Source organism: Akebia trifoliata, chromosome 4 (assembly GCF_017979445.1).
Source record: "Akebia trifoliata isolate Shusen 1 chromosome 4, ASM1797944v1, whole genome shotgun sequence".
Lineage (NCBI taxonomy): Eukaryota > Viridiplantae > Streptophyta > Magnoliopsida > Ranunculales > Lardizabalaceae > Akebia > Akebia trifoliata.
The window spans coordinates 44109329-44129811 of record NC_141378.1 but is presented as its reverse complement, the minus strand read 5'-3'; the positions used below and the strand labels follow the sequence as shown (position 1 = coordinate 44129811).

Here is a 20483-nt window from a genome sequence, read left to right as displayed (position 1 = left end):
TTTCTATTTTTATCTCTAAGTTGATCTTATGCCTCTTCTCCATTTTAGAAATAGAGTGGTGTTATGCTTTTTTGGGACCAAGATCTCTAAGCAAAAGCAACATGGTGGGTAGAAGATTCCTGCTACTAGGGAAAAACAACATAACTCAATCGCAAACCTTAAACAATTCATAACTACTAATGAATTCAAGAAATTTTAATCATTGTCATCTATGCCTCGTGCAAATATTGGGGTTGATGACGTGAATCTGTTTTCCACCATTTCCTTTGTAACTAATACTTTTTCACCATTCAACTCTATCTAGAGCTATATCTTTTTTCAATGTATGTATCATAACATATTTTCTTACTATACCTCAATCCATGCCATTTTGACCTTATCATCACTTTTAGATCCTCCAACATGCACCATAATAGTCACTGTCATTTGTACCATCATTGGTTTTTGTTGCACAAGCCCAAACAACCGTATCTTTTGTTGTACAAGCCCATACTACCTCAAATGATATTCTTTAATTTATTTAAAACTGGGATTCTTCCTATAAGCACTCATTTGTTATTTGGTCTTTCCTTGTCTTTCCACTCGTCCATCTCAACATCTTCTCTAGTACGCTCATTCTATTGCAGATTCTCTTTTATAATGCACACCAATCTCTCCTCCTCTATGGAAGATTAAACCTAAATAATGGATGTGGTCAACTTGGAGCACTTTTTGCCATCCGATCTTAACTAGTGTCAGATCCCGATCAATGTTCTCACGAACTTGTATTTCATATATCTGTTAGCCATACTTATTTTAAAACCCTTAATTTCCAAGGCATCCTTCCATAGTTATAGTTTTGAGTTTACAGTTCTAGATTAATCGACATGACTACAACATTAATCATTGAGATCTCTCTGAAATAAGCAATGAATCCCATCCCTAACTGCTTCAAGAAGTTGTCCCAGCATCTTATTTAGGTCTTCCTCAGGGAGCAGCATATAGAAATCAAAATATCTAGGATCCAGTAATCGAATGATAGAAAAATGGTTGGGTTCTTGGAAGACCAAATATCTTTTCAAAGGAGAGAAGGTGATCTTGATTAAGAGGACTCTTGCAAGCATAGTTTCTATCACTATTTTCATTACCTAGCCAAGTTGAAGCACGTCTAGACAAGTTGATATGATAAAGAACTCCTTATCATTCAATAAGGAATTCCATTTTATGAAGTAGAAATTGATTTGTTTGACAAAGAAGAATGGGGATATAGGTATTAAGAGGTTTAGGCTAATGAATTTCGCATTATTAGGCAACGAGCTTCAGAAGTTCAGAATGAAATCGAAAGTTTGTGGAGAAGGCATAAAGTCTAAATATGGTAAAAAGCATTTTGGGTGGGAGAGTGGTGAAGTTAAACAGTCTTACAGTTGTAGTGTGGAAAGGTATCTTAAAAATCTTGCCAGAGTTTGTAAGAGGGTCACCTTCAGGATTGCTTAAGGTAACAAAGTAACATTTTGGGAGGATCACAAGTGGGGTCTCGCCCCTCTGCCTACAATTTCCATCATTTTTCCTTATCATAAAAAAAAAAATTTAATCTATCAAAGACTACATGATATTCACTAGGGAAGAATTTTCATGGACTCAGATTTAGGAGAGGTTTCAATGTTTGGGTAGTTTGGAACATTGCTAATCTTATCAAACAAATCTTTCGCAGCCAGATGCCCCTATGGTGAAGGATCGAAGAATTTGGATAGGCAGCAAAGACAAGAACATTTCCTATATAAATCCATTGCTCCTGCTTCTTGGGTCAAGATTCCAGTGGCCGCAATCCAGAGCCTAAGGAGGCAATTTTCACTTGCTTGGCTACCTGGGGTAGATTCTTACTTTTAGTCAGCAATTCAAACGCGTACTATGCATGGCTAACTTTTGTTTCAAGTGCAATAATATGCTAATCATTTATTTATTCATTGTAACTACGTTAAGAAGGTTCGGCCACATTTTTTATCCAAATCCTTGGTGCTTTCCTAATTCCATTTCTTCAAGGATGGTGGATTCAAGCTTTCTCACATAAAGATAAAATTCTGGGGGCATAGTTCCTTTTTCAATTTGTTGGAGGATCTGGAAGGAAAGGAACAATAAAAAAATTTTGAGGGGAGGAAAACTCTCTTTAGGGAATGATCATTAGCATTTGGATTTATTGTTTTTCTGACGTAAGCTCTTTGAGTTTAAGGGTGTATTTCTTCATTTTTACTAGTAATAGATAGGAAGGTCTTCCCAATATCTGTCTTCCCAGCCTACCTGGTATGTGTGGTTTGTGGGGGATTGCATGTATCCGGGGGATTTGGGTAAGATATGGTGCTCTAAGAGGCCAGTTGCCTTGCCCCTGCTAGTTGGGCTGACGGGTCCGGAACCCCCATCATCAAAAAAAAAAAAAAATCTGGCTTTTTAATTCAATAAATCTATACTTAATCTTTTTTTAAAAACATGTCATTTTAGTTAAGGCTCAAATTGTCCAATCAATGAGATTTTCAAGCAACTGCCCTCTAAGAAAAGTGACCCATCATTTTTTTATTTTATTATCGATATGTGAAGTGTGAACTGAACTAATTTGACAAGGATCAGCAAAATATACAACCTGGATGGACAAGAAACCAATACAAGTTATACAATAAAAGAAAAGTAAAGGAACATCTGGATCATTAATGATAGCTATCACTCCTAAATTTCCTCCAGAAACAAAAAAGATCTCCAGCATGGATTCTATAACAAGACTATGAACAAGAACTTGTCAGGAAAAAAGAACAAGACAATGGGCTTCAACCCATAGTTCAGTTGGTTTGACACATTGCAAATCAACTTTGAGGTTGTGGGTTCAAGTCCAGCTTACCCATTAAAAACAAAAAAAGACGATGAACAAAATATAAAATGACTGATTATTATATACTCGTGGAAGTAAGAACATTGTAACGATAAAGACATGCAAGAAAACAAAATTGAAAAGAAAAAAAAAAAGTAGCAACACAAATTGTTTCCCTAATGGACTCTCTATTGCAAGATTATAAGAGTAATATCTGATTAATACTTAGTGCAGTAAGAGAATAAATGACAGAATTATGCAAGAAAACAATGACTGAAGGATAAAAGCAACAAATACGGAAGAAACTATCATGACAGTGTAAAATTGGCTGTCTAACCTGGAAACATCATTGCAACTGGCCAAGATTTTAATAATTTCAGTAACAAAGAAATGTCAACAGCAGCAAATGTACTGCAATGATAGTGAGATGTGTCCTTTAATATCTTAACAATAGCTGCCAACCTTGGCAGTTCAATCTCCGATAAAGACAAGCCCTTCTGTCCCTGGGAAAAAAAAGTTGTCAAGATCCATCATTTCGAGGAGAGAGAAAAAAAAAAAAAAAAAGGAAAAAAAGACAGAAGCACACACAAGTTGTATTGTATTGAAATACAACCAACTGCATATGTTAAAGACTGGTGGACTATAGCAACAAAGATCCTTAAGCTTGAACTAAAGCAAACAAACCGTTCTTTAGACTTTAGGATCCTTTTTCCTACCAAAGAAAACTGACCTCTGCCAGTTCTTTAGACTTTAGGGTCTTAGCGTTATAGATCAAGACTTAAAATTAGGTCTTACAATAACAAATTGATGGGTCATGCATCACAAAACATTAATAATATAATGAATGCAACTTCAAGAAAGTAAATATATGTAAATGGAGAAACCAGGTAAAGAAATTGAAGAAATGTAAAAGAGCAATATGTCATAGATGGAACTAATAGAAACAAATAAAGGCATATACAAGTGAAATTGGAATCACGAATAGTCATCATCTTAAAGCTTCAGTGCTCAGAGAAACCTACCGGGTCTGCAAGTAAAGCATTGTTGAATTCCGCAATCTTTTTGAGAATCCCATCGAACTGGGCCACATCAAAGAGAAGCATTCCTTTCTGGTAACAAAAAAGATTGCACATGCATTACTTTTCAACATAAATACTCATTATAGAAACACATTTTGAGCCCGTGGTTATTGAAATATTATGACATTGGTCCAGTGTCTATGTAAAAAGAAAAAAAAGAAGAGGGGGAGGGGGGGTGAGTATGATATGCTATATTAATAGTTCGTACCTCATTTTGAGGCATAAAACATTGTTGTTCTTGTACATATAAGAAATTCTATTGTATAGCACATTCATCAAAATAGTAATCTAAAAATCATTTTAAAAAATTATACTGTATGTCATAAAAACTTTATAGCTAGTTATGATATAAGTTAGAAGGATGTTCCACATTATAAATTCGACACTAGGCTTGTGTAATAACATATTGCATATAGTAAGCCAAAAATGACAAGTTCACGACACGGGTGTGTGCGCGCGCAAGAGAGAGAGAGAGGATTGGATTTTTCTTTTTCTTTTTTGCACAAGTGTATGATTCTGATTTTTTTTTTTTTTTTTGATAAGTGATTATCCAAATTGATGATGATGATGATGTTGCAGGTTGTACAAAACAAAATCAAATAAAAATATTTACAACTTTGAAAAAGCATATTTATCTAAACACAATACATGATTGACACTTGATTTGACCCTCTTTCTGTTTCTTGACAATGTATGCAAGAATAACTTGGTATTTGGGTACTCGTTTTGAAGTGTTAGCTCGAAGTTTGGATGCGAGTGAATGGATTCCATGGCTCATAATTTGTTATGACTGTCTTCTGTACCACTATATGTCTCAGTGCGAGGATGAAAACCTCCTAAAACGTAGTTTTGTATATAGGGATTCCCATTTCTCTTTAGTACAAAAATTATCCATGTCTATAAAAAAAAGATTTTTAAAAAATCTGCTGAATCTAACCACAATCTTATATAGATCTCGAATTGTAGAATTTAATCCCATATTTTTGGAATTGAGGGAAACCAGAAGGCAAACGAGAATGATAGGAAAATACCTTGGGAATATGCTTGAAAATAGGTTTTGTTGAAACACCTGGTATGCATGCAAAAATATGTGGGAAAAAATTAGATTGAACATAGAAGTCTCCTGTCAAGAAAACTAACAAGGAGAGAATTTCTTAGAGCAAGAAAATAAATCAATAATTGGAAAGCACTGATCTTGGAGAACAAGAAGATGTACCATTCGCTCTGGAAGGTTCTCCAGGAATATACGCATTAGCTGAAACATTAAAGTATGAATAGGTATTAGCAGCAGAAGTCAATAACGACAATGAGCTTTCTCAACTACTACTAATGTCATGCCATATTTCAACTACACATTAATACTTACAGCCAGTGTAAGGATCACGAAATGATGTATCCAGAGAAAAATCCTTTTGTCCCGAATTTTGTAATATAAACTGTACAACTTGTTCACGATAGGAAAGAGGAAGATTCTCCTTAAGAAGCCACTTGTCGGCAACAGCGTAAGGGTTATCTGGAAACAACTCACCATTTGTAAAATCATGCTTAGGATTATGTAATGCAAAATGTACAACTAATTTCACATGAAATAGAAGACACTAGCATCTAAGAACCTCAGCAAGACTTCAAATTGTAAAATTAGGATTTCACGTTTTAATTTCTATTTTTTTTTTTAAGTAAACATCTATACACGGTACCCTTGGTATTCTTTATTTTTGTAAGTTAAAAATTCATTGAAAGGAGGTCGAGATGACCAACCAAAAAAATATATATATATATATCAACCAAGAAAACAAAGCAACAAAGTAAAACCCACACAATTCTCTCACCTACCCCACCTCTAACAGTTTGAGATGTTAAATACCCAATCTCATCTCCCCAAGAGATCCTCGAAAAACACCTTCCTAATTTCCTTGAAGATTTTCTACCAATAAAAGTTATACCCCAAGATAGAAATAATGATTTCTTGGAGGGGTTGTTCTCTACCTTTGAAGGCACGATAATCCTCTCCATCCAATTTACCCCAACAAATGGAAAATGGTGATAAATGCCACAAAGACCTCTTAAACACCCCAAAGCATTCCTAAACAATTGCCAACCCTTGACCAGAAAAAGAAGGGACTTACAAAAGCAACCAATAACTCCAAACAACAATAAGAAGTGAGACCATAATTCAAAAGCTAACTTGCAATGGACGAAAGCCTGCCCTTCTCCTTGAACCGTGAATTCCCGAGCTTCCCAATAAAGGAATGAGCTAGCCTATCTTTATCATGTTCTGGTAGATTGTAGATGCATCTTCAACCTGGTCCAAGGGATTCTTCTGCCTCCTATAGTGGACATCCTTGATTTCACTTTGCTTGCTAAGATGACCATTGATTCCCCATCCTCTCATATGGGGCTTAAATTTGGGTCAATTGGACCACTCTTGATGATGTTGTCCATCATGAGAATCTTCTTCAAATCAGCTACCCAAATGAAAAAGAATTTTGGATGGAACCCTTAGACCGCAATTTGCCACATGAGGAAAAGACATGACAGGCAATTGCACAAATGTTTGGTAGAAATACCTGACTGAGAAACCCATGTCCCAGTTGGAAGCACACACCCCCAATCTTCAATCCCTAAAAACTTATGACCACTTGAGATACAACTCACTAGTCTAGCAATAGAATCCACCTCTCGATTGTTGAGGGGCCTTCAAACCTCGAAATCCCAAGCCACTTATGACACTGAAGGATTCTAAACTTTGTAATCCGAAGCCCATTCTTCCAAGATATCGTGAACAATAATCGGAACTACGCTTTTAGAGGCAATAATGTGCACCAATGAACTTCCCAATACTGGACTCTAGTTCCCATTCCAACCTTAAAACTCAACCTTTCCCTAAAGGCCAGAGGAACTTTGTGGATTCCTTTCCATGCCCCACACTTGTATGATGAGCACACCACCCTGCTCTCTCAATCAAACTCCTTTTTCCCAAACTTAGTGACAATGACCCTCTTCCACAAAATGTCTTATCCCAAACCAAACCACCATTATCATCTACCTGACAGGGCCAAATTCAACAATCCAAAATCCCAAAATCCTAATCTCTCATGCTTCTTCAGGGAACAAATTAGCCTCCATTTCACCAGATGAAACTTCATCTCAAACTCCATATCATGCCAAAGAATACCTCTAAAGATCTTGTCAAACTTGACCTCCACACATTTAGGCATTGAAAACAATGAAAGAAAGCAAACGGGAATGCTTGCAAGAGTACTCTTGACGAAACTCGTCCTTCCTCCATTCAAGAAATAGCAACCCATCCATGCACTTAGCCTCCTTCCTACCCTCTCAATCACCAGATCCCACATAGATTTTATATTATAAGGCACCTCAATTAGACAAATATCGGACCTCTTAATTGTTTTTCATAAAGAAAAATAATAAATAAGCTTTCAAAATTATGTACATAAACTTTATTCACCAAAAATGTGTAATACGAACTCTATGTACAATTTTCTTAGCAAAGTATTTCAGGTTCCAAAAGAACAATGCCTACGTGAGAGTGACAAAAAAGATACAGAACATTAAATCCAGTAAACATTTTTAGAACAAACCAACAAAAGCATGTAACTTGTGTGAACAATGATTACCTGATCGATTATAAGGCAACTTACGAATAGGCTCACCATCTCCAATATCAACATCAAATACTAAGTAACAAGAATATTGGAGGTCGATTAGAAAAAATACAAAGGGTATAAAAGAGGTTATTCAATTTAAGCAACTGACTAAATGTAGGCTTACCATAATCATATTGAATCCCATCAAGGACCAGACGGTTCATGCTATCTTCAGGTCCATCAACAACTTCACCGATCTAAAGGTTTGGATTTTGGTCAGACCAAAATTTTCATCTTTTAAGGGAGAAAAACAGACCAACAAAAAGGAAAAGGAAACAGACAATCCAAATCTGACAAAACAATAATGAACAGAAGAAAAATATAGGAATCTAAATGGCTTAAGGCAATTAAATAATTAATTAGTTCCGGGGGGAATCACAATGAACCCCAGAAACTACCATTGTCATACCCAACTTCAAAATACGCATATACAACCAAACCACTAAGAAAAGATAAAACTGCACAAATAAAACTTATTTTTTTCAAAAAGGAAGAAAATATTAACCATTTTATGTGTATAAAAATATTAAGATAACAAAATATTATTACAAGATGCTATGTAAAGGTTCCTGGTTCCCCATAAACTAGGCTTAGCAGTTTGGCATTCTACCCAAAGAAGCCAAAGCCCCCCCTCCCCCCCCATGTAAAAGATTGCATGCAGAAGGATTCAATTCAACTCCATCAATACAGCATAGAAATGTAATTATAAAAAACAGTGGATACAATAAGGGCTAAAAGAGAAAACTACAACCATAGCAAGAAACTTGGATTGTAACAAAAAAAAAAAAAAAAACTTTTTCAGCAAAATATATTTTATTAAAGGACATTATCATCATCATCACCATCATCCTCAAAGCCTCATCCCAAATGGATTCAAAATTACAAGATGGACATAAAAGCCCAAATTACAAGATGAACAAAGGTCTAGTGAGAAGGAGACCCACACTGACCCACAAATAGCCAAGATTCCAAACTAGGTAACCTTTTAGTTATAGTATCCCATCCAAAAACAAAGTCATCAAAAAAGATACCCTTAAAATCTGGTAGAAAATAAGACCATGAATACAGTGTTCAAAATCACATCTTGAGGCAATGTCTTGAGTAGGAGAAAAAACGACAAAGACTTTCTCAAACAATCCGGAATAGAAAAATCCTGAAACAACGAGTGACAAATGCTTTAGAGTCGATGTTACTTTCCAGTCTCCACCGAAATCAGAATGTCTTGTCGAGAAATTTCAAGACAATATGAAACGTTAGACCATATAAGAATACATCATAGAATTAATTTTCAACACAAATGCCCGCATATTAGTCTTTTTTATATTCAAAGACATTATCATTCCTTCCATACCATATGAACCAACATGCTACAAAAGGGAGAAGAATAAATAAGATCTTCCTTTACGAGAAAATGATCCATTGTCCCTTTCAATCCCTTGCACATTGTACACATATAGAGATTTGAACACCCATACTGACTTTAGTCTTCCAAATCCCAAGACTACCACATCTCTTACAAACGCCCCCAGTCTTCCATTCCACTAAAGAATGTTTAGGACATCTTCTTTAAAAATCTTTGATCAATGTTTCCAACTGCTTCACGATACTCGTTGGAATCGAATAACAAGCCATGCAATAAATAGGGACACTTGGAGAAAGACTCGTAACCAAGACCATCTTACCCCTTCTATATAAGTATAATGATTTCCAATAAGCCAATCACCTACCAAGCCTCTCAATGATAGGATCCCATATGGCTTTACATCCATACGTAGCTCCTAGTGGATTAACAAGGAAAGTCCATGGAAGAGTCCTTATAACATATTCCAAGATTATTGCAATGCCCATTGTTCTCTAACCCCATAACTTCCCTTTTAGCCAAGTAACCACTCAAGCCAAAGACTGGCAACATAACACAATAAAGCTCTCACACATACCTAAGTTTGAATCTAGATGGCCAGGTGATGAAGGTGTAAGATTATCAGCCACCCCACATTGCCGTGAAAAACACCCCCAAGACTCTTCTATCAACTGCGTTTAAAACCATCATACTAGTGCATAGTAAAGAAGGAATAGGAATCACAAATCTCCTTGCCTCAAGCCCTTCTAACTTCTATAGTAGTGAACAAAAGACCCATTAATAAGGACTTGAAATGTTGTAACTTGCAACCCAAAAGCATTTCTGAATTTCGCTTCGCCACTTCCTGATGAATCCCATTCTACCTAGCAAATATTTTTTTATCAGCATGATCATATTTCTCCAAAACAATCTTACAAAAGAAGAATTGAGAAGAATAATTGTCAAGTCTCAATCTGAGAGCTTGGCAGGAATTTATAATAATAAAAGAGTTAAAAGACTAAAAAATCCTTTCAAGAAATAAAAGAATAAAAGCTATTACTAAACAACTAGGACTAAAATAACACTAGATTATTTCTAATAACAAACAATGATCGGCTGACATGAGAAGATCCTAGAATTAGTTTACTCATTAGCAATTATTACGCATTGAAAATTTTTTCTACCCATAACAAAAGCCCCCTTCTTGGAGCGATGATAGAAAGGACAACACCGAAAAAGCTATGTTCTTGGATATGATCTTATAAATGCACCCCACCAAACTAATGGGTCTATAATAAGAAATGTATCGTTCCTTTCTTTCTTTCTTTTCTGATTTGCTTTTTTTTTTGGCTGGGTTAGGGGTGTTCAAGAAATGGAACTAATATTGGAACAGTAGTCTAGGAAACCCTTGTCATGAAATCCTAGTAAATTACCCTCCCATCAATGGTCTTTTTCCCACCAGATCTTTTGTTTCATTTTTCTTCCCATCAATTGAACCTTCTGCCAGTACAATATAGTACCAACACTTGATTTTGAAAGATCTTGTTCAATTGGTACCTAGATGACAAAGGCTACATGTCAACCCTTAGCTCAACTGCAATACAATCTGTGATCTGTGCTTGCATCATTAATGCTGCAGGTTCAATCTAGGATTGTCCACCAAATAAATACTTGAAAATCAAGGTGAACGTTCAATATACCTAGATAATTCAAAAGCTAGGGATCAACCCTTAGCTCAGCTGCAATACAATCTGGGTTAAGGTTTCAAGTTCAATCTAAGATTATCCACCAAGTAAAATAATTCAAAATCAAGGTGAATGACCAGCGAAAATATGCCAAGAGTTCTTGAAATTATGTTAGATAAGATATCCTAGCCAGTGGATAATTGGAAGACTTAGAATTACTTAAAAAAACTAAATAACATTTTGAAGTTCGAGAATAGACGAACTAACAGGACTTTTGTAGGTAGGGAGAATATATAGATACATCCTATTTCTCTTACTTATCTTCCCAGGTCATTAGATCCATGCAAGAGTGGATCAATAAATTTGACATCATGATCCAGAAATAGCTCTAACATCATGAGGAGAAAAAAAACGTTGGAAAGAAGGTCCAGGTAGTCCTCTTGTCAATACAGAAGAGTGCAAAGAGCAGTTAAGATGTCCAAAACAGACAGCCCGGGCAGCCATCAATATACAAGATATACGATGCTACATCTTGATCAAACAGGGGGCATTAACTAAATGAAAAAGAGCAGTCAAGATTTTCAAAAATGAAGGCCCGGGAGTCATATTTCAATGTAAAAGATATACAGTGCCACCCCTTGATTACCAAGAAGGCAAGAATAACCCAAAGCCCAAATTTATTTATACAAGCAAATATACCAGTTATATCAATGTCACATCTCAATGGACTAGAATAGAATTTAAAAATAAAAATAAAAATCCAAGTTTCTCCATATGGAGTAGTGCTAACATAAAAATGCAAGCTACATGGAACTAGATAAAACAATAAATTTGGGATACATATTGTTTTTCAACAGTCTAACAAGTATAAATGAGACACATGATTTTTGTATTTGATATTGTCAGTAAAACATTTTCCTCAGTATTAACAGTCAAATTTGTATAATAGCAACAAAAAAAATTCAATAAATATAAAGTGGATACATTGGAAATTATAATATATTAATATCCAATACAGTTTAAACACCATCATATCCAATACAGTTTAAACACCATCATGCACTACAAAGGAATGTTTCCCATTGAAAGAATTAGGAATTAAATCAATTAATCCATGTTGCATCTTGCAAGTTACACGCATGATAATCTCTTCATGAAAATAAAACCAGCGCAATTGCTTTCAAAAACAAAAGGACGTTCCATAGATTAGGATTTAGCAGGTACCCGGCCCCATTTTTTTTGGATAAAGCTTTGATGATGACAGATTGAGAAATAAGAATGTATAAGATTCACACCAAATTAAACCATGCAAGGAAATAGTTCTCATAGATATAAAAGATGAAACTAGGTAGTACTTTATCCCACTTCTGCTCTCCTGAATTCCATGAATAAGCAACACCATTATCCCCTTCTCTCACAATTTTTGTTTGTCCATCTGTGGTACCTGTTGACAAGAAAAAGGAAACAATTGAACAATATAGGACAAACATTGACCAAAAATTTATCGACCATTCAACATTCTTCAAAAATAAACTACAAATTTGAAATGTTCAGATAAAAAGCAGTTGGCATCAACCATAGTTGTTTTAAAATTTTCAACATTAATTAATCTCAACAAAATATTAGTAATAACAATAACACAAACAATTACTAGGTCTTGGCCTGCACATATTATTTCTATATCAATAATATCTGTCGATACTTAGGATAAGGCACGATGCAGAAGATGGTAATAAATATACATAACAAACAATGGAGAATAGAAATTATGATATAAGCGTCAAATTTTCAGGTACATGGTGCCCATCAGTCCATCGCCACCCATATTTCACAGCTACCAAGATTGAGTTCCTAGAATCTATCCTTAGCCAACCTCAAATCAGGTTAAGCCTAGAATCCATCCAATAACCCAGAAATGACATATATAGACACAAATGACCTATGAGAAATTTGAACAATTTACCATTCTACAATATATTTTTCATAGAAGGGTAACTAATAAATATCAAACCTGGAACATGCAAAGCCTCCATCCCAGGTAATTCCTCCAATTTCAATCCACCAACCCTCTTCCTATAATCCAAACAACAAGTCATAGAAATGTACATCAGATGAAGGTCTTTATTTTTAATTTTCTTAGGTAAAGAATTTTTTCAGGTAAAAAAAATTCGTTAGAAGACAAAGAAGCACAATATCAGAGGTCAAGACGAGCATCCAAAAGCGAAGGGAAAACAAGAAAACATGATCAAGAGAGAAGGCCCAAAGAGGCCAAATCATCAAACCACCCACTATGACACTTATCTATCCATCTAATGAAACATTGTTTTTCCATGAGGTTTCGCCTCAGAATGTTAGAAAACTGAACAAGATTTTAAACCATGCTCCTCACTAATCATAGCAGCCCACCTAAACATGAAGTCCTAGAAAGGAACCCCTAAACTTATTAAATTGCTTACACCAAGACCTAAAATATTAATGGTGACATCTAAAACAGCTGGCTTCTCTCTCGAAGACCAATCAATTCCTTTCCTTTCAAATTCCCCAGAAAATTGCAAAATGGAAGGATGTTTCACATAACTCCTTCATGTGCTCTGAAGGCAACTGAACTCCAACTTTGAAAAGAGATTTAGGATGCCACTCAATGCACGTTAGGTCAATGAAATTTGACCAAATGACTCTAGCAAAAGAGAAATGGATAAGAATGTGATCTACCGATTCACCACTAGCTTTGCAAAAAGAACTACAAGACGGAAGACCCTAGAAATGAAAACATCCACTGTCAGGATTTTGACTAGAGTAGCCAAATGAAAGGCGAATGATCAAACTGCTCTTTGGTTCCACCAACTCTCAAGAACTATACCTTTTGTATAGTAGAATATTGTCACATAATTTTAAACATCGCAAATTTTGAACAGCAGAATCATATATTGTTTACTAAATGGCTAGCCGAAGAACAAATGGTGCGCAGAAAGCTACTGAACATATTAAAAAAAAGATGCCTATACTTCAGAACAAATTTTAACAAATGAATCCAAACTTTGCTGAAACCAAAAAGATCTATTAGTCCTTGAAAAAGGTAGATGTGTATGGTTAGCAGCAAGAATAAATCTCCATTCCAGAAAAGAAAAAAAAAATCATATTGCTAGTCAAAACCAGAATATGGATGGTGTACTGATGACTAATTATACCTGCTGCACTTGTACTGAGAAACTTGTGAAACATATGAATCAATTTCAACTGGATCAGCAATCCTATCTTTATGTACCGTCCAGATCCGTATAACTCCATCGGAACACGCAGTAACAATGTCCCCATTTTCCAAGAATTTGGCATCCCAAACACAACCAGGGTGCTCAATGCTTTGCACACAAACTCCATCTGCAACACAAGATTTTACAAAGGTAAATTTCTAGCCAGATTTGACGAGACAAACTGCAAAGAAAGTGGGGGAAAATTACTAATTCTACGACATAAGTCCAAAATGCACTCAGATGCCTATAACAGTACTCATCACTGGTATCACAATGGTGAAAAATATGTCTAAGGAGCTTTATAAATTAAAGAATTTTTCAATGGTAAAAGTAATAATAACTATCAAAATTTGACACAGTTCTACCAATTTTGCAAGAAAATGTAGCTATCAGTCATTTTTCTCAAACAAGAACCCTTAATTTATACATGCCTTGTGAAAGTTCTAACCTACTATCAAAAACTAACCCTTAATTTATGCAAGCCTTTGGACAGTCCTAACCTTCTATCAAAAATTAAACCATCCTCATTTTAGAAGGACACTATAAAGTCCTAGCTTTCGCAGAACTGGTTGTCATTGGGCCAAAATATCATTGGCACATTGGTAAACCAATGTCACGAACTTCTAGATTTCATGATAAAACTCAGATTTTAAAAAATAAAAACTAACATTTTTAGGTTTGATTTATGGTTTTAGGAGAGAGTAGATCTTGAGAGGAGAGAGAGGATATAATAGGTATTTGATATTTTGATTTAAAGAATGAGGGTATTTATAGGCATTTAATCTTTTAAAAGAATGTGAGTCCCACTCCAAGGTTTGTTGGGTAACAAACTTGAAAAAGTAAGGTTCGCTTGGAGTAGTCAAAACCATAGTAACAAAGTTCAGATTCGGCAAGTATTCAAAGAGAGGTCAGTTTGATTAATTCAGATGAATTTGGGAAAATTTCAAGAGTAAAAAAATTATGTTTTTAAAATAAGTGCATTATTCACATCAATGAGCAAAATTATAGACAAAGTTAGGTCCATAATTTTTAGATTGAAATTTTTTAAATAAGAATAATATTAAGCACAAAAACAAAAAAAGTTTTTCAATATTAAATAAGAAGCATGATATAATAAAACCTTAGAATATTCAATCAACTATGATGAATAATATTTTAAAAATCGAACCAGTGACCATTGGTTATTCCATGGTCTGACCTTGATTCAATTTGGTGGGATTATTTTATATATGTTAAAATCTTTAAAATATTTAATAGAGATTATCTTTATATAGTGTCTTAAAGAGGTAACACTCACAAAAACCAACTGTTCAATATCTAATTTTCTTATTTTAAAGTAAACTAGTAGCCTCAAACGAGTCCATCAAACAAACAGCTTCGATAGGAGGATGGTGCCTGAAGATTTTCAACAGGGATATCACTAGGAAACAACTCATCACTAGAAATTTTGTTTTCCCATCCATCTCTTATGTTTGATGGTTAGAGAAGTCCTGAACACAAAGAAGTATTCAACTTCAAAAAAAAAAAAAAATCAACTTCGACTCCCTAATAACCCTATGTCATTTTTGAGATTCAAAGGTTGAAGAATATCGAACTTGGGGTTGAATACGATGGGTTTTTAGGGGAGTTCAAGTTCTATCCGTAGATTTTTCTTAATTCCCCAAAAATCCATCATCCTCAATCTCCCTAAAAACACTATTGTTCTTGTGATAGAAGGTTGAAGAAGAATGATTTAAAAGATTGAAGAAGATAGGATTTTGGGTTTGTCATCACTGGAGTATTGATCTTCACTAGAAACACTATCTGTTTTGAGTGTTCAAGAGAACCAACCAAAAAAAGGTCTATTTTAAAAGGGCAGATACGTAGAAGAGGAGACTAGAGAGGCGGAGCTGTTGATGCTGAACTAACCGGTGTTTTCTAATTAATCAGCGAACAAACGATTGAATCGGTGAATTGACTATTTAAACGATTAACCACAGATTGAATCATTGGACCCTCTTGGGTAGGATAAGGATTCTATGGACTCTTACTCCCTTCACCTTATGCTGGACGATTTGGAGAGAGAAATCTGAGGGTTTTCCAAGGGGTGGAGCAAAGCACAAGCAAGGTGGTTTTGGAAATTCTTGTGTTGTTGTTCTATTGGACAACGTTGGAATCAGACTTAAAGGGGTATTTTTTTGAGCAATTTGTCTTTAATTAGGGGTCCTTGTTCACGATTGGTTTTCTCAACCTCCGCCTTCTTTTGATCTAATAAAAGTTTTTTACCGATCAAGAAAATCATTGGACCCTCAATTCTGTTGTAATAAACATGCAAAGTGAAGTCTGCCTGGTAAATCTCTCTAAATATAATCATCCCTAACAAATTAGGATGTTGAAACCAATTAAGAGAAAGTAAAATCGTAATCAATGTGTTCTAAGAAAAGAAGAATAACCTTTCCATATCTTGGCAAAGCAATCTTCACCGCCACTAACAATCAGTCCAGACACATGTGCATGCACAGAATAAACAATTGAAGTATGACCAACCATCTCCATCAAGCCTTCACCAGTTAATGCCCATAACCTGATGGAGCTGCAATTGCAAAAAATTCAAGTACAATCAGGGAAACAAGAACCATAACACCACAGAAATAAATCCCACTTAAATAAAGAAAAAGAAAGCAGATATGAGCAGGGGCGGACCCAAGAAAACTCACTTGCAGGGACCGAACTAAGTGTATTAAAATAAAATAATGTAGGGTCGCATTTGGGGGGACATCTACAAGTGACAACTATTTTTACATCTCTCTGATGCCATCCATTTTACAAGGTCCATCGGCATATGGCAGTGTTAAAGAAAACATAAAAAATCGATCGCATCCGGGTGGTTTTGTAAAAATAGTTGTTAGTTTTAGATATCCCTCAAACACGTCCCTATAGTGTGCATTTTTTTTTACAATAGAAGTCGTATTACATATTCTTTTCTTCTTTTTTTTTTTGTCACTAAAGCATGTTTTTAATGAGTTCAGTAACCCAGTATTGGCTAGATTTGAACCCAGGTCTCTAGTATCATCACCCAAAGACTTTACCAACTAAGTTAGCTAGCACCTTGATGGGGACATCAAATCATCACCCTCTAAATATTACCATAGGAGAAGGAAATCACAAGCTTCCTTGTGGATTGGTGATAGCTACAGAGAGGACTTGAAGACCCCACGTGCAAGATTTTTTGAAGACTCCACATTGAATAGTGCATATGGGTTGCATTTGGATTGAGGAGGACTTGTTGGTTGAATTAGAATGACCAACACATGACCTTAGTGTTAGAATAATTAGGATTTATTTAATTTTCTGTTTTGGACTTTTTTTATGTTTTGTGCTTATTTTTATGTTTTATTGGCCCATGGTTATAGTATAGATGTTTGGGGGTAGTTTAGTAACTTTATGTTGTCTTTTATTTATATTTTTAAGGTTTGAAATTTTAAGAGAGACAAAAGTTACGAAAATTAGATAATTTATCTTATACTTAAAGGTAGCTTAGGTCTTTTCTCTTTAGGGTTTTGTTTTTATTATTTAAGAACATCTTTATGTTATTTTATGGAGCTTTTTGAATACAATTTACAGAATTTCTAGTTTTCCTATCTTGAATGTTGGGTATTAATCTTGGTGAGCAAAAATCCTCTACCTCTTCTATTTTCTTCTTGGTTTGTAGTTATAGTCTAATTTTCTTCTTCTTTTCATCTTATTTTCACAGTTTTCTGTGATTTTTTTGTTACTAAACCCTAGGTGAGCCCTTACCAACATCTCTTTAGGGATCCTATACATACTAAAACCTATCAAAATTCCTCTCAAAACTACCATGTTACTGCCTAGCCCAAACTACTCCAAAAAACCATTGTCTATTAAACCTGGATCAACCACAAAATCATCCCTATTTGCTGTCCAAAAATTTACAGCAAGCTTAGACCATCCTAAATTCTTCTTTTTATTAAGCTAACCTTATTAAAACCCTATATCTAACCTTAGGAACCTTAATTTTCTAGATCTTCTTAGACATTGTCAAAGACTAATACCTTAGGCTAGTTGGAAGTTCTACCTTATCGATCAAAAAAAAAGTTCTACCTTCCATAAGATCCTTTAATTTAATATTTTAGATTCAGACCAGTGGAACTTAAAACATTTTGTCTAGAATAGTTTGTTAGCTATTTACTGGACTTTTCTTATTTCTTTGTAGTAGAATCCGATAGCTTATAATATTCATTGTCCTAGATAAATTTTTTTTGTAATCTCAGAACCATCATTTTAGTTAGTTTCATAGTCCTACATCACACCTACTCGTATTACATATTCTTACCGTAAAAGAAGAACTAAGGTGACTAATAAGATTATATATAAGTTAAAGGTACTTTATAACCCATTAAATGCTTTACAAAAATATATTTATCCAACTTTGGTACAGATATTTACAAAATCAAAAGAAAAGCTTATTCTATCAAAATTATGCTCAACACTCTTTAAAGAGACAGATCGGATGGAAAATTGGGCATCGTGGGATTCTAAAAGTTTTGTAAAATAACAATGACACGTCTCACCAATTAATAAAACAGAAATATATCTCACCTATTAATAAAATATAATATCTTTATAGAGAAAGCAGACTAGAAGGATCTCACAAATACCCTCACCTTTATGTTTAAAGAGGGTCATTTCAATAAAAAAAACCAAGAGAATTGCAAGCACACGATCTTGTGGTCATGTTGGTTATTTTCAAAATTACAAAACATTTGCACTATGTAATGTTAAAACCCCTTCAATTAAAGTTTCAAATTAAAAATAAGTCTCGTCTCATATATGCTTTTGCATACGAGAAACACTTTCCTTACTAACTTAGTAAGGTTTCTCAAAGGGATTACCAAATTGGCAATCCAACACCACAGGCTTCAAGATTTCATGGAAAAACTTAGATCCAAAAAAAAAAAAAAATCAAAGAAGTAATTTCTTTTTTTTTGCTTGATCCAAGGTTTTGAAAATAGAAGGCTACTAAACTCTCACTGAACTCCCAAATTTAAAATTAAAATTTAATGGTGAAAAATAATCTTCGTTAAGTTTGCTTGTTTGTTTTTTTGAAGATTATAGAATTTTGTCCCTACATCCTTGTATCATCAGATCATGTTTTTGGATGCCACAAGGTGAGCTCAACAACCCTTAGGAAAATTTGAAATCTTAATGAGTTATTAAGGCTAGAAGTACTCTTTGCACATCCAACTTCTAACATAAATAATACGAATTTTTTTTAAAATTTTGTGGTCACGTTTGTATATGTAAATATAAAATAGTAAATTTTAAAAGAAATATACTTCATTAATAACTTAGTAAGATTTAAACTCTTACTAAGGATCTTTGAGCTCAAACGGATTACCACATTGCCAACAAATGACATAGCCTCTACATTTCATGGAAAACTCAGTTTCATAAAAATAAATAAAAAATAAAAACAATTGTTTTGGGGCTTGATCTAAGGTTTTGAAGATGGATGGCTACCAAACTTAAATAGAAACAACAAATTTAAAATAAAAATTCAACGGTGAAAGATAAGATTTTTTCGATTTTTTTTAAGTAGATAGAATTTTGTCCTCTACAACTTGTGACATCGGATCATGTTTTTTTATGCAACAAGGTGAGCTCAACCAACAAGGTGAGCTCAACCCTTAGTAAGAGTCGAATTCTTGCTAAGTTAGTAAGGCTAGTATATATAAATAATATGTTAAAAAAAGTTGTGGGGACCACAGCTCTACATGAAAATTTATTATGCACAGGAACATATATAAAATAGTATATTTAAAAAAAAAAAAAAAAATTGTGGGGACCATGCCCCCCTCCCTCTCCCCCTCCCCCCCAAGACTCTACATAGTTCCACCCTTGGATATGAGTAAAAGAGGAAAACTTAAAATAAAACAAAAAAGTACCCAATTAAAAAAAATGTGTAGATTGAACACTATTGCATAAACACCACCATCCTTTAAACCAATGTCGTATTTCAATTAAAGTTTTAAAAGTTTTCCATGGGGTTTTATTTTCTCATAGCCACACAGGCATTGAAAGGTGAAATTAGTAAGAAGCTATTTGGCTAATCTGAGCTAGTTTGATATTATCTATGGGAGAGGTAATCTTTCTTGTTGATGTGTTTTTGGATCTGGTGTAAACACCACTTATGGCATAAGTGCCCCACAAGTGTTCTTAGGTAAGAATTTACTACAGACAGAAACTGTATATCACCAAGTTAAAATGTATTAGACAAATTGGAAAGTCTGGATTAGTGGCTCCTATTTCTGCAAGTCAACCTTTATGTCTTATGACTTATATTACAATATAAGTTCTCTTCATGATCATTTTGCAAAAATTCACGATTAATATAGTCATCATCTTCTTCAAGTTAACCTTTATGTCTTATGCCTTATGTTACTGATGCAGGACTTTGAAACTAACTAAAATAATGGTTCTGAGATTACAAAAAAAATTATCAAGGACAATAAATATTATAAGCTACAGGATTCTACCACAAAGAAAAAAGAAAAGTCTAGTAAATAGCTAACAAATAATTCTAGACAATGTTTTAAGTCCCGCCAGTCTAAATCTAAAATATTAAATT

At 34.3% G+C, this 20483-nt stretch overlaps 1 protein-coding gene across 1 annotated transcript in view; it reads right to left on the bottom strand.

The window, feature by feature from the left end:
* The window catches only part of LOC147405172 (transducin family protein / WD-40 repeat family protein), a 31027-nt gene that overhangs the window by 4814 nt on the left and 5730 nt on the right, over positions 1–20483 (bottom strand). The window contains exons 6-16 of the mRNA XM_086441392.1: positions 16288–16427; positions 13793–13982; positions 12616–12677; positions 11960–12048; positions 7705–7777; positions 7551–7610; positions 5279–5425; positions 5129–5167; positions 4944–4981; positions 3856–3942; positions 3171–3336 (exon numbers count right to left, since the gene is read on the bottom strand). Coding sequence (XP_086297518.1) covers positions 3171–3336; positions 3856–3942; positions 4944–4981; positions 5129–5167; positions 5279–5425; positions 7551–7610; positions 7705–7777; positions 11960–12048; positions 12616–12677; positions 13793–13982; positions 16288–16427 — 1091 coding nt within the window. The remainder of the gene's footprint in view (positions 1–3170; positions 3337–3855; positions 3943–4943; positions 4982–5128; positions 5168–5278; positions 5426–7550; positions 7611–7704; positions 7778–11959; positions 12049–12615; positions 12678–13792; positions 13983–16287; positions 16428–20483) is intronic.